Consider the following 14,292-nt stretch of genomic DNA (forward strand, 5'->3'; position numbering starts at 1 on the left):
TGTAAGAATGAGATCAGCAAAAACAAAGCTTATTGTAAGTGTTCTTTAACTCTAACTGAACATGGAATTCACACTCCATTATTTCTACACACACATTTTTCAAAATTTGACATTTCAGGTGCCAAGTACAACTCAAGTCTTACAGCAAGGCGGGGGGCTCCCAGTCAGCGAGTCACTAGAACCTAAAAACACAAGAGGCTTTTGCAGGTTGCACGGGTAGGCTCATAACATTCATCAATTGTGATACAATTTTTTTAACGGAGTTTTATATAGCGCAAACTTGACTAGAAGGTATAGGGTAACAGAGCGTTTTACATGAGAACCAGTTGCATTACATAAGAACACATTCATTTTTGTTAGGCACCGGGAGATTAAGTAATTTGCTCAGAATCACAGGATGTTGCATGTCCTTGTCGAGACTCAAACCCTGTGCCCCAGAATTGAGGTCGACCGCCCTAGGCCAGCTCTTCTCCCAATTAATATGAACGACCATCATTTTCTTCCACCTTTCGGAAGACAGTATCCTCACTTCCAGCATGCTTTACTAATAGTGCCTACTTTATTTAATTTTGTGAATTATTAGATAAATACATAATCAGTTCCACCCTTCATATATATCTTCTTTGTTCGTGGTTGAAAACATAAATTCATCGGTAATTCATTAAGTGCCACTGTTTCTCCCCAAGCGTGTCAGGATTTTGCCATTTTCGCAGTATCTATGGTCAGTCTGTGCTACATCCATAGGTTTGTTTCCCTTTACCAGATTTCGGTTTATTCCTGTTTCTTAGGGTTTCTTTTCTTTTTCTGTGGTAGTTCTTTCAGCTCAAAGGTTATCGGAAATCGAATTTGTGCAAATCAGTGAACTGTTTTGATTTTGCTGGACCTCAGATGATCTGAAGATCAGTTGTGTCACTGGAATTTGTCTAGTCTGACCAACATGGCCCTGTTGTGCTGTGCTCGTTTGTTTGTATGTTAGTGTTTATTGACTCATATGTACATTCAGCTCTGCATCATGAAATTGTTACTTTTTTGCATTATTTTTGCCTATTTTGCTCAAATGTTACATTAATCACGGTAGATGCATTTTTCTTTTTGTTACTCAAAACAATCTTGTACATCCCAGTTTTATCCGTCCACTTCAGACGTTTTTCACTCGGTCTTCAGAATGTTACATCACTTGTGAAGAAACTTATTATATTACGATTTTTCATTTACATGTATCACTGAGACATGGATCTCACCTTTAATCTTTCATACTCCTGCTAAGCTACTTTTCTTTCAACCTCCTGGAACCCAATGAGGTGGAGGTGGTGGATACATTATTTTTCAACCACACATGATCTATAGATTTTGGTCTATTTCTTTTCCAGTTGTTTAAGCTCTTTTGAGCATCATTTTGCTAACTTCTGTAACCCTGTTCTTGCTTTTCCCAACCTCTTGCCATTCTATATTCATAGTCTGTCCTTTTACACGACTTTGACTGAATTTTTGTTTTTATAAGCACGTTTTATTGTTTTGCAATGACAAATATACAAGCAATCGCACCCTTTCTCAATTCCAACAACGGATCCCATATTTGAATAAATCATAACAAATATTGCCCCCTCACCCAATAGAGGCTGCGCTGCAGAGTACGGACGATTTTGACTGTGTTTTTTCTGCTGTGTTTTTGACTACGATTCATGTTTCTTGGCAACTTTAACATTCATTGTTTCTCTCTTTTTCTCTCCATTATTTCTTCTTATGAGTTAGAACTATTACCACCAGTTTATACGCACGCTATGGGGCCCGGGGACTTATATCCGTGTCTTCTGATGTTTCGCCCATGTATTCTTTGTAAACTAAGTGTCCCACCCGCAGGTTGTTTCCCACTTCATTCTTCATGGGTCTGATGTTAATCCACTACTCCTTTGTTCCTTTAATATTGTCCATTATAAGAGTGGCTTGTTCCAGGCATCTCCTTCGACCATCGTTTAAGCCTTTGCTTCTAGCACCCTTGCATATATTGTTGATGCAGCTACTAACACCTCCTTACCTATGGTCTTAAATACATTCAATGTACTTCATACGATCTTCCAAACAATCCTGCATGTGAGACACCTAAACTATGGCTGACTCCCTCTTTTTCTTCTTTGATGCATTGACATGGTTCTTCATGAAGCAGAGCTTTCTTCTATAAACTCTTCCGATTACTTCTCTACTTACTTTAATTCTAAACTTTATATTAGCTGTGCATACACACATTTCTACTCCTGTTTCATCTGTAGCTTGCAGGAGTTAGACTGACTGTGACTTGGATAAAGAATCTGTTGTTCCAGCACCATGTTCCCAGTATGAGTCCGTCTTCACCAATCTCCTAATCATGGCAAATTCTACGGCTTCTCCATCGGATCATTTTCCTGCTATTCCAACACGCTCTGTCTACTCTCTTGTCTTGAGTCGTCTTATTATCTTAGTTAATCTTTATCAACTATTTTTTTCTGTCTTCCTTTAAATCAGCTACTTTTATTCCTTTATTACAAAATAAACTTTAGATGCTTTCCTTCCCTCTATTGCCTTGTTTTTTTGTTGGGCTGCCATACCAGAATCAAGTATTTTATTTTATTGTATTATATTGTATTGTAGAAAGTCATTGCCTAAATATCATTATATTGTGGAGTTCATTTTTTGCCAGTGCTTTGGATGAAAGGGCTTTGCAAATTCACATAAATAAAAACATAAACCCTGACTGTATACATATTCCGCAGAGTGCAGATACAAATGCTAGTATATGGTAACCAATGAGCAGCACAGTAGTCCTTCTGCCCAGGGACAGCAGTATTAGACATCAAAGACTGATCAGAGAACTGATCAGTGTAGCCAGTGGCCTCTTCAGGGCCTGTCAAAAAGGACTAGAATCCGGGATCCCTTGACTGCTGTTCAGTGGTGTAGCTAGGAGGGACATGGGGGGGGCGGTCCGCCCTGGGCGGCACTCTTTTTGTGGATGGCGGAGGTGAGCATGTTGACTACCACCATCCTCTGCTCTTTGCTCTTACCTGCACTAGGTGGCAAAGTTAGGGGTGTTAGTAGGGCTTGCTACAGCACTGGTGTTATTTATAACTTACCCGCGTTCGGTAAACCGCCCCTGTTGCCTTCGCTACTGTGACTCTTTCAGTCCAGAAGCCTCACGCCCACCTGGAAGCTATTTTAGTTTTGGAATTGACCTTATCTATTAGGCACTGAGGCTATTTGTTTGTTTTGCAACAGATGGTGTTCATGGGCAGGAACACTTAGTGACACAAGTGTGTACTTAGGATAAGATATTAATGCCGGTGCTACCTACTGTCTGGATCACCTCACTAAACTGTTTGCACATATTTGTGACACAGAGAGTGCTCTTTGATCTGACTATCTGAAGAATCCCTACAAATCCCTTCAGAAATGAACAGCCCTGACATATCAACCACAACACCCTGCCCCCTTTTCCCGTGTGATCTGGAATGCTATTAGGTAAGAAAAAAGCAATTGATTAATAATTTTGATTCAACCCAAACTATTGTTTACCACTCTATGAACATTTCTCCCCAAAATATTTGTACACACCTTCACCATTTTAGGGTTGGACCAACATGTACAAATTGTGTCTTATTATATTGTAGTGGTATGTATAAGCACTCTTTTACCCTTTGTGAGCTCCAAAGTGCTTTCTGGGTGGATTAATGAGGAGCTACATAGTTTGTCATTTATGTAGCGCTTTGTAACTCTGTTGACGTCGTAGAGTGCGTCTGATTTCTTTCAGTTCCTTGGCACCTTTCGAAGTGGCTGGTTGAAAGGGTGTTGATTTTAATTAAGTCTAAATTGTGTGTGCTGTGTGAAGGCTTTGGATTTTGGAGATGTGGGTTAAGCATGCTGGTTTGAGTATTGCTTTGTATAAGCGCGTAAAGGGGGTCATCTTGCCGCAGAGTCTTATAAGGGAGTGCAGTGGGAGAGACAGGATCACAACTTGCATGTATTGACCAGTGGTTCTTCTGAGCCTAGTCAAATTGGAATTAAGTTAGTTGAAACTGCCTGGGTTATGAACTTTCTCATCTCAAGGTGGTTGTTTATTATGCATGTGTTGGTCACAAGTCTGTTTTAGATCTTGTACATCTATACATCAAAGGATCGCCTGCCAGTTTGAGCGTTTTTATAAGGAGGGATACTCAGGAGTGGTGGCATTAAGGATTTGAGAGCCCTCCTTCGGCTGCAGTGGTTTACTTCTGGTAGGGGGAAGATGGGTCCAAATCTATCGACTGCCCGATGGGTCATGTTGAGAGTTGAAAGAGATTCTTCTAGATAGTGGGCACCAGGTCCAGAATTAGAAGGCAGGGGCGATGTGGCTACATCGGCTCAGGTCTAGTAATATTCATGCTGCAGCAGTCTGGATCAATTCATAGTCAACGAAGGGCAATTCTAGAGCTCTGTGGAAGAGCACAAGGCTAGGGAAGAGGGACACTGCCTTTACAATGGGCTCAGCCACGCGTGCCGTTTCCCTGCAACTGTAACAACGCTTGCCTGAACCACGCATCTGGCTGAAACACACATATGCGTGGTTAAGGCAGAATGAGGTCTGGTGTCCGGATGGGCGGGGAGAGTAAGAGACAGCATCGGAACAGAAAGCTCCGGACACAGACAGGTAAATGAGGCTGGGGCCGGGTTCGAGGAGGGGAAGCTTTTAGGGGTGGAGGTTGGTTTTAGGGTTCAAGGTGGGGTGCTTGGGGTAGTTTTTGAAAGGGGGGCAGGGCTTTGGGGCTCAGGGTGGGGGAGTCAGGGTAGTTTTAAGAGCAGGAACCATGTTCGAGGGGCAGGTTTTAGGGGTGGGGTCAGTTTTCGGAATCAGGGCAGGGGGTACGGGGCAGTCTTTTTGAAAGGAGGCAGGGTTTAGTGCTCATAGCGGGGTGCTGAGTTTGGGGGGTATTTAGGGGTGGGGGTTGGTTCAAGGGCATAGGGCGGGAGGGTCAGGTTGTTTTTAAAAAAAGAGGGCAGGGTTTTTGGTCTCAGGAAAGGGGAAGGGTTAATGGTAGTTTTAAGGGTAACATGGGGTAAGTTTTAGTGCTCAGGGCAGGGTGTGCTGGGGTCGTGGTAGTTGCTGGTAGGGGGCAGGGTTTTAGACCTCAGGGTGGGGGGAGGGGAAGGGGTAGTTTTAAGGGCAGGGTGGGGTCAGTTTTAGGGCTCAGGGCGGGGGTGCGAGGTAGGGGATAGGATTTTAGGGCTTAGGCCACGAAGGTGGGGTTGGAGTAGTGATGATCTCTACCAGGCATATCCTGTTACCATACATGGCTTTACTACAAAATTGTGTGCTAAAGACATGCGTGGTAAAGGCATATGTGATAAAGGAATGAGTGGTTAAGATGCATTTGTTGTTGGGACCGCATTGTAGAGGCACACGTGGTTCAGCCATGCGAGCTTCTGTCATACAACCTAGGGAAGATCTTGGTTAAGCGTCTCATTGTGAAGAATGGATTTTTGTTCTCTTGGATGACCTATGGTGGTTGATACAAGAGAAAGGTTTCAGTCCATGATCAACCCTGGATTCTTCCCTTATGTAAAGTTGTTTGAGGCAGGCCCGAGTTCCTAAAGCCAGGAGATGGTGAGATTATAATTCTGCTATGATCAGAGAGAAAAGATCTTTGTTTTAGCAGAGTTTAGCATCAGGTGACTCTGCAACATAAAAGTGTGTATTGCCCTCGGAGCAGCGCAATTTAGAGTTCACCCTTATACGTCACAGAAATGCAATTATATACGTGCATTTGAAATTACATTTACTGTGTGCCTTAACTTTATTAACATGTGTGAAAATGTATACATATTAATGAAATGTATCCACAGTAGAGGTTAGAGATTTAAATACGTGTGAACTACTTTACACACAAAGGCATGTGTTCCTTATCCACGTTTTACACTTACACTTCATGTTATATTTGCCTATGTAAGCATGTATTCTTTTACTCATGTTTTACATGTATTCCTAAAGTTACACGTGAATATGTATAACCATGTACTCAAAGTGCACATTATACGCTTAGTTAAGCAAGCCTGTCTACAGGCCTCAGTTGAAGTGCATTTTGCTTTGCCATTATGTTTTCTATTTTCCTTGCAGGTTTATTATCATGATTTTGTTACCCAGAGAAAGGATTGTCTGTATTAGACTGCTGATAGAGAGACCTGTACGGAAAACTTGGCAGCGATGATGGAGAAACAATAGTCGAAAGAAGCCTTCTATTCATCATGTACCAGGATGGCAAGATGTTCAAGGTTGAGAACCGCGATCTCAGTCTGATACGTTGGGAAACTGAAATGATGTTGCAGATGCACTCAAGTAGTGACTTGATTGGCTCCAGGTGGTGTGAAAGGAGATAAGGATGTTTCTGAATTTCCTGTTACTTTTAAATAGATGTTTCACGCAGTTAGAGTCATGAGAAATTCCCTTTAGACTTTGAGAGGTACTGACCTCTCTGCTTAACCTATTCTTTCAAGTGTGAAGCTTTATGCTAAACACTTGTTTTCTTTTTTCAAGGCTTATACTGAAGTCTTATCATGCTGACACCTTCTATGCTTCCGAATTAGAGTCCTTGCGAATTAGAGTCCTTGATAGATGACCCTAAATATGATCTATGTTTAGAAGAGAGAAGGGAGAGAGAACCTGTTTGCTTTAATCTGTTTCTATACTACTGTGGTTATCGCAATTCAGTATGTAATATTACTGTGCCTCAACCTACTGAGATATTTCATCTTTCCTAATATATTGCTGCATTTATTGAACTTAGTTTTGTTTTGCATATATTCCTGTGTTGATTGGTAATCCACAATAAATTAAATAAAACCCTTTTAACCATATTTGGCGATTCCTGGTCATTATTGTGTGGTTGCAGGAATTAGAAAGGGATTGTTGATGTCTTTTCCCTTTCAATGCTTCATGTCAGCTAACAAAGGTCCATACGGCCAATGGGGAAATATCTTTGACAACTTGACCAAGAGATTCGTTTTAAGGTCCAGTCCTCTTTCAGCCTCGTGTACTGGCCTAAGTTTCCAGGTCTGATGGTTTCTCCAGTTTTCAGATGATTTAGGTGTCGTTCAAGTAGTTGTAGCAAATAAGCTTGAAAGTGTGTCAGAGCATGGGGACAAGTGTACACTAAGAAGCAAGAGGGAGATTGCTAAGTGTAAGCGAAAAGCAAATTGATTAACTCACAGAGGTCTACAGAACAGAGGGAGTGTGGCAATTTGGGCTTTTTGTGCCACTTCTTCCTTCACTACTGTGTCTTACCACCAGCAAAAAGTAAAACAAGTGACTTAGCACTAAGATGAATACATCCACAGTCACTCAGAGGCCTCTATGCTCATAATGCAAAGTAATATTGTGTGTGAACAATGATTCTTAACCTAGAGTCTGTGGACCGCTGGGGTTCCACAACATCTACTCAGGGGTCTGCAACTGTTTTTAAAATATTAAATCATTTAAAAAGATTAATAAGGTACATATACATTAAAAGGAACATTTTAGAATGCTCTATAAAAGTCTAGACATTTGACCTGGAGGCTAAAAATTAAGTTGGTATCCTTAGCTTTATTTGTGGGAATAGCACACGTACAGCAAAGAAAATCTAGTATAAGATTTGACTGGCTGAATTCAAGCACTGCTGTGCGCAACAAAAAGAGAGGGGGCACGAGGAGCAAAAAAAGACAGAGATGTGCTATAGTCTAGCATATTTATTTGCCTTTTTAGAAATAAAATCACATTTTCAAAAGATCCAACGTCCAATTAAAATTTGATTTTTGTATACTTTTTGTTTGTGAATTAAAATATTTCAAAATTTGTGGATTTGATTGAAGTATTTTTGTTTCTGAGCTGTTGTGTATTGTTTTGATGTTCAAATCACAGAATTTGCTTATTCAGTGAGGGTCAACAGAAATCTAAAGGTTCCGAATTGTTGTGTTAGATTGCATTGTGGATGTGTAGCTGGCGGGCCTTGGTGGCTGTTCAGTGTGTAGCTCATCTAAGGGCTGCTCAAACGAGTCAATAAATTGTTATTTATTTATAAAGAATGAAAATCCACGCTGAAACTAAATAGGCCAGCCATTGGGAAGTAAAAAGGGCTAGCGACGGAAAGAGAATGAGCAGAGGGCGACTAAAGAAGAAAGCAAGAGAGTGAAGAAACCGTGAGAAAGGGTTTTGCAACCGGGAGTACAAGAAGTGTGGACAGGAAGGACAGGGGAATGAGAATAAGACACTCACCTCTCTCTATGCTGCTACTACCAACACCACCAAGACTCGCCCCGCACTCCGTTAGTAGTCCTGATGGTGTTTTGAGACTGTTAATTTTTTAATTTTTTTTTTTATCAGGGGAGACGTGAGAGGGAGCAGCATGTTGGAGCGCCTGGGAGACCTGCTCTTCTACACAATCGGCGAAGGCCAGGAGCACATTCCTATCTATAAGTTCACACGGGTGAGATGTAGCCTTCTAGCCTCTGCGTCTCGATAGACCTATTCCATTACACCAGGTATGGGACACAGAAATAGGCTAGGACTGACCTGACAAGATAGCAGAGCCACAAGGGCTGCCCCAAAAGGCCACCTAGGCTGTTTATATGCCGCCATGTGCTATTCTTGTGGCCAAGGTGGTCTTTTTTTTTATGGCTAGTGTATTATGAACCATTTGCTATACGTTTTCCTAAAAGTGAGTACCAAAGTGCTGTCCAAACAGTGTGTGGGAAAAAGATCAAATCAACAATTTGTGTACATAATCTACTTTTCATGTGGGTGCCAAGACTGTCTCTTGACTCTGTTCAATTGTGGGTGGTGCAATAGTCACATATTTTAATAACTTTCTGCAGCAATGCTGCACACAGAAGCATTCACAGATAAAAATAAATGCAAGCAAGACTACATTTTCCTCCACTCTCAGTTTCCCTAAAACCATTTTCAATGTTTATACCCTAGTCTTGACTCCCTAACACCACTGCTGGATCTCTGTACCTTAATAATGAATACCAGAATCTACCCCATGCACCCTCCTCAGGGTGATGGTACCCCCATCTCTTCAGTGAGGGACAGGATACTCTCCCATCTAGTCATGGTCTTGATACCCCCGAGCTCTTTCCATTGGTGCCCGATTATTCTCGCCTTCTGCCTTGCATCTGCATACCACCACCAGCTTTTGCTGGTTTACCACTGAGGTAACGCAGGCCTTTCTCCCCATATTTTCACACTGCCCCCTTCCGGTGGGGTCCCTCTACCACATTATGTCACCTAGTGTAACGTATTTTACCCATATGGCAGTTTCATTCGACCAGTGTCATACCCTAAGTGGCCACAGGTGTCACTGCTGCACCCCTTTATTCTTTCTTCAGAAGATCAGCTAATTCCGTGACGTAACTGGGCAGTGGGTTCGCTCAACGACCTTAGCCAATATTAAAGAGTATGACTACATTCTGTGTGTCGTTGCTGCAGTGATGTATGTCCGTCCGCTTCCATGAATCATTAAATGTCCGAATGAAATGATTAAATGTGGCTAACCACTAGGCGTCACTGCTGCTGTGACGGTTTGCCTGCTCCATCAAGAGTGCTGCCATTTTAATATTCTAGCCGTGACGTGTCTCAGTGTCAACGTTTTTATCGACTGCCTTTTTTCTGAAACTGTGCCGCCATAAATTATGAGGCTTGGAGTATAGCGGCTGCAAAAAGCCCCCCCTCCATTATCGATTATCTTTTATTGAAGCGAGATTAAGTGGAATCGTTGTCTCCATAAAATAGTCTTTGGGCTGTAGATCTGTGCCAGTGCATACAACACACTCAGAATGTGAGTCATAAACAAAAGAAGTGGTCAGATCTTTCTACTCCGAGTCGGAGGCCACAATGGATAGCAATCTTGCTCTGAATGTCGCAGTCTCTGACGTGTCTGGGGTTTGCTTCCTTTTCCCAGGCGCTGGAGGCCACAGGATTGAGGACCAATGACCCCCGACTGCGGGACTGTATGGGGCTGTTGAATGAAGCTGTCCAGGAGTTGAGCAGCGGGGCGCTACTGGATCGAGACCTCTTCCAAAGGTAAGAATTCTACCGCGCTCTCATGTGAACGGGGTCCACCTCGAATGCGGACAGGGGTAAAGTGTTTCTCTATAAATCCTCTCTAATTTGGCATTTGTATGTAGGTGAGGTGACCAGCTTGAGTGAGGCTAATGGGCCCTCACATAACATGGTGTTACAATTTCCACCCTGGATTAAAAGGCTGTGTGTCAATTAGCTCTTTGTATAGGTTTGTCAGTTCAATCATTTTTGTCTTGTCAATACCTTTACATTGCACAAAACAACAATTGTCAGTGAAGCATTTTTAAATCTTTCACGGCAGATCTCTTATAAACCATGCCAAAAACGTACATTGGTCTTAGATACCGCCCTTTGCTTATCATTGATTAACATTGTTTACCATTGATCTGTTCATTGCCTCTCTCATATGCTTGCTTCTTATTCAGTGACTTGCCTTCCTTTTCTTGTTCTTGTCTTGCCACTGGATCATAGCCTTTTTACCATCTATTTGATTAGCTTATATCCTTCCACTGCTCACATTTGGGCACTACTTTTATTCTTTTACTTTAAACACTCTGTGAGCATGCATGTGTTTTCTTGCTCTCTCTTGTGTGTTGATTCCTCCCTCAGTTGATCACCCCACGAGCTCCATGTTGCCACCTCCACTGCCACTCGTTTCTTCCCCCTCCCGATTCTTTTTATTTTCCCCTTGCCTCAGGCTCATCCGTAGCTCCTCCTAACTTTACCTCCTCATTCCTGTCACCTCACCTCCTTACCCTCCCTTGCTGTCCTTAAACAAATTACATTATTTGGAAGGCCCGGCATCTGCCAGTCTCCCCGGCCTGCTCCTCTGTTGCTCCCCCGCCTATGTATTATTCTTGTTTTTGGAGGGCTTAGATCTGTCACTTGCACAACATCAGCAAAAAACATTGCAAAGACAATCAATCAGGGTTTGTCAATGCTTGTTGAAAAGGGAGTGGTGACGGGCCATCATGACATCCCATCTCTTAGGAAACATAATTTGCTATTTCCATGAGGAGGCTATGTGTTTTTAGCCAGCATTCCATAAAAGAATTCCCAAATAAATATGTAAAGCAGGTAGAGGGAAGTGACATTGTGAAATTCTAATTTCTACGATCCAGGTGTGGTTAAAGGTGTCAGGATTTGCTGTAAGGGCCATTCATTTTGGGACTACCCCATAATGGGTACCAAAATGGCGTATCTTTGGTGGACAGTAATGAATCCCTAGCACGGAGTTTGGCTTGGAGACAACCAGGTTTGCAAAACAGCTGCTCAGTCATTTACAGAACAATTTTAATGGGTTGTCCATTATTCATCTGTGGCGTGCGATCCATGCCAGATTTTCAGGATAACAAACCAACAAAATCGCCAATACTGATGATATATCAAACATTACTTCCCTGGTGAATAGAAAAAAATCTATAACACCACAAGCCATATTTTGCTTATTTCAATTTTAATTTAACATCCTTTTTGTTTTTAAAGATTCAAAAAATTGCTTTTAGAAAATGCAACACAACTTTATCAAAAAGAGAAACAATAGAAAACTTTTTTCCAAATCCAGCCAATCAACATACATGATAACTCTCTTCCACATTCCCTCATTCTACTCACACACCCCATTCACCAAACATATATAACCCTCACTGATCAGCAACCATACATACACCACACCTTCAACCTGGCCACCTATCCTATTTGCCAACAATTAACCATGCCAGGGGCCACCACCAAACATCACCAGAGTTTAAATGCAATAATCCTTGCTGTGCATTACAAAGATGTAAACATCACTTTTTAGTACTTTGTATATCCAATTAACATTGCACAGAAAGGCAACAACAACTAAAAACCAAAGATTGTTGGGCAAAACATCACAAAAAACACAAAAGGTTGACGCGTTTCGAGCCCGCTTCTTGGGGGCCTCTCTTCTGGACCAGAATAACTGAAATGTAAGGAAAAAATCCTTATTACCGCAATGTTAAAAGCATTTGTTCAACTATACACAACATAACTGGACTACCAGTGTAAGCCTGCTTACCTCTACTGCAGTGTGATTCAATCCACTGTTCAATATGTCAATACATGCATGAGGTGTCTAAAGAAAAAAGTAAAATCAAAATAAAATAAAATAAATCCTGTCCAAAAGGAAATAGTTCTATTGTTTCTCTTTTTGATAAAGTTGTGTTGCATTTTCTAAAAGCAATTTTTTGAATCTTTTAAAAACAAAAAGGATGTTAAATTAAAATTGAAATAAGCAAAATATGGCTTGTGGTGTCATAGATTTTTTTCTATTCACCAGGAAAGTAATGTTTGGCGATTTTGTTGGTTTGTCGTTTTGAGGCTCAGCCTTACTGATTGGAGCCAAGGCCCTTTACTAGTTCTATAGATTTTCAGGATAAGCATTGCCAATGTAAATTACTTCTATTTAGATATGACTCTTGAGCCTATCCCATAAAAGAGAGATAGATCAGACTTCTGACCTGACAACTTTTTAAAAACCTTTCTTCATGTGGAAGGAGGGGGTGGCTCTTTTTAGGGTCAGGTCTTTGGGCTGAGCACTGCCTAAGATGCTGTTCTGCTGGCCCATCCACCAAACAAAAAAGGCTTCTGAGGCTACCACCGACATCCAGAGGAGGTTTCAAACCCAAACTGGACTTTGGCTGTGCACAGGCTTCAAACACAAACTGGAACCACACTCTCTGCAGGGATTTCTAGTCAACCTTGTGTTCCGCTATGTGATATTGGCTCTTCATCATGTGACCGTGTGAAGAGAGTCAGTATCATGTGACTCAAGTTGGCACCACGTGAGTTATAAAGACTTCTCCCCCATTCTTGGACTAATGGTGGACATTACCTCCTAGTTCCATTCCTCATTCCTGTCCTTATGCCGTGGAGGTGGAGCAGACAGATTGGGCCCCCAAGCCTTGATGCCGCTGGTATGTTATTCCACAATGTATCTGACATTATGTTTTTAACAAGAGTGGAGGGAGCTTCCTGGCAGCAGAGGTAAGCTTCCGATTGTCATATCACATCCGCAGGTAAGCATGGTTGAGTAATGTGTTTTATGTAGGGTAGGAACACATCTGTAAATCCAGAAGAATGCTCTCAAGTGGATCAGGATGGCAAATGAATACAAGGCCCAGAGATTGGGAATACAAGCAGCACAGCACCGTACTTGTGTAAGGATTTCCAGAGTCTAGCCAGAGCTGTGCAGAAGGGATAAGACTGTTCTGATCTTCTGCCTCAGATGGAACAGGGAGCTCAGCTTTAGATGTTGCTTGTGATGGACTAAGGGCTTCGGCTTTACCACCTGGAGCTTCAGTGGTTGCCCGAAGGCACATGTGGATGAGAAATTGAAAAGCAGATAGTGCAGACAAGGCAGCTCTAATTAAGTTTCCATTTATAGGGATTAAGCTTTGGAGAGTTCAGTTGGTGCAAATGGTCACAAAAGTATGCAAAGACAGGAACCATGATTTACCTTATAAGTAATGTTTTTAGGTTCTTCCTAATCTGGAAGGCAGGAAAGAAGCAAGCATTCCTCCGAGAAGACAACTAGTACATCCCAAATATGTCCTTTACAGAATAAAGAGAAGCACTCCTCACTATCAGTAGTTCTTTATTCGGATGTTAAAAACACCATAAAAGCACATGTACACAATACAAATCCCATTCATTTTCCATTTTAAAAAACAATTAAATCAATCAGAAAGAACATTTGATGAGGATAATACAAGATAAAACAATCGTGTCACCTGACAGGTACACAACTTCTAGACGGACGCAATTTAGACTTGACCTTTGGTTAATCTTAGTCTCAGAGACACTTTGATAAAGTTCAGAATACAACACAGAGTCAATGGGTCAGCTGCCCTTTGTAAGAACAGTAATGCTGAGTGTGCCTGGGTCAGTTTAGCCCTTTTCAAGATATCAATTAAAAAACCTCGCCTGGGTGTGGAATAATAAGAACAAAATAATACAAAATGAAGGGTGTCCTGCGGAGACCGATTGTCGCAGCCGCAGGCACCCTTCTGCTCAATCGGTACCGAGTACCCTTGTGGGTCCGCCAATAAATAAGGTAAAAGATTGAGCCTAAAACGGGTTATTAAAAATCTATCCTGAGCATTATGCAATAAACAAAGATAGGGTTCCATACCCACTGTGGTCTCAGTATGAGTGAACAAGTTCACTGACCTTTTGGACCCTTCTTCCGTAAGTCTGGTTGTGTTCCT

The 14,292-nt window shown here is 41.8% G+C and overlaps 1 protein-coding gene across 1 annotated transcript in view; it reads left to right on the forward strand.

Annotated features, from left to right (window-relative positions):
* GLS2 (glutaminase 2) overlaps nt 1-14,292 on the forward strand; it is a 263,334-nt gene that overhangs the window by 35,719 nt on the left and 213,323 nt on the right. Inside the window, exons 2-3 of the mRNA XM_085600886.1 lie at nt 8,360-8,462; nt 9,939-10,060. Of these exons, the coding sequence (XP_085457012.1) occupies nt 8,360-8,462; nt 9,939-10,060 (225 nt within the window). The remainder of the gene's footprint in view (nt 1-8,359; nt 8,463-9,938; nt 10,061-14,292) is intronic.

Source organism: Triturus cristatus, chromosome 4_2 (assembly GCF_964204655.1).
Source record: "Triturus cristatus chromosome 4_2, aTriCri1.1, whole genome shotgun sequence".
Taxonomy (NCBI): Eukaryota; Metazoa; Chordata; class Amphibia; order Caudata; family Salamandridae; genus Triturus; species Triturus cristatus.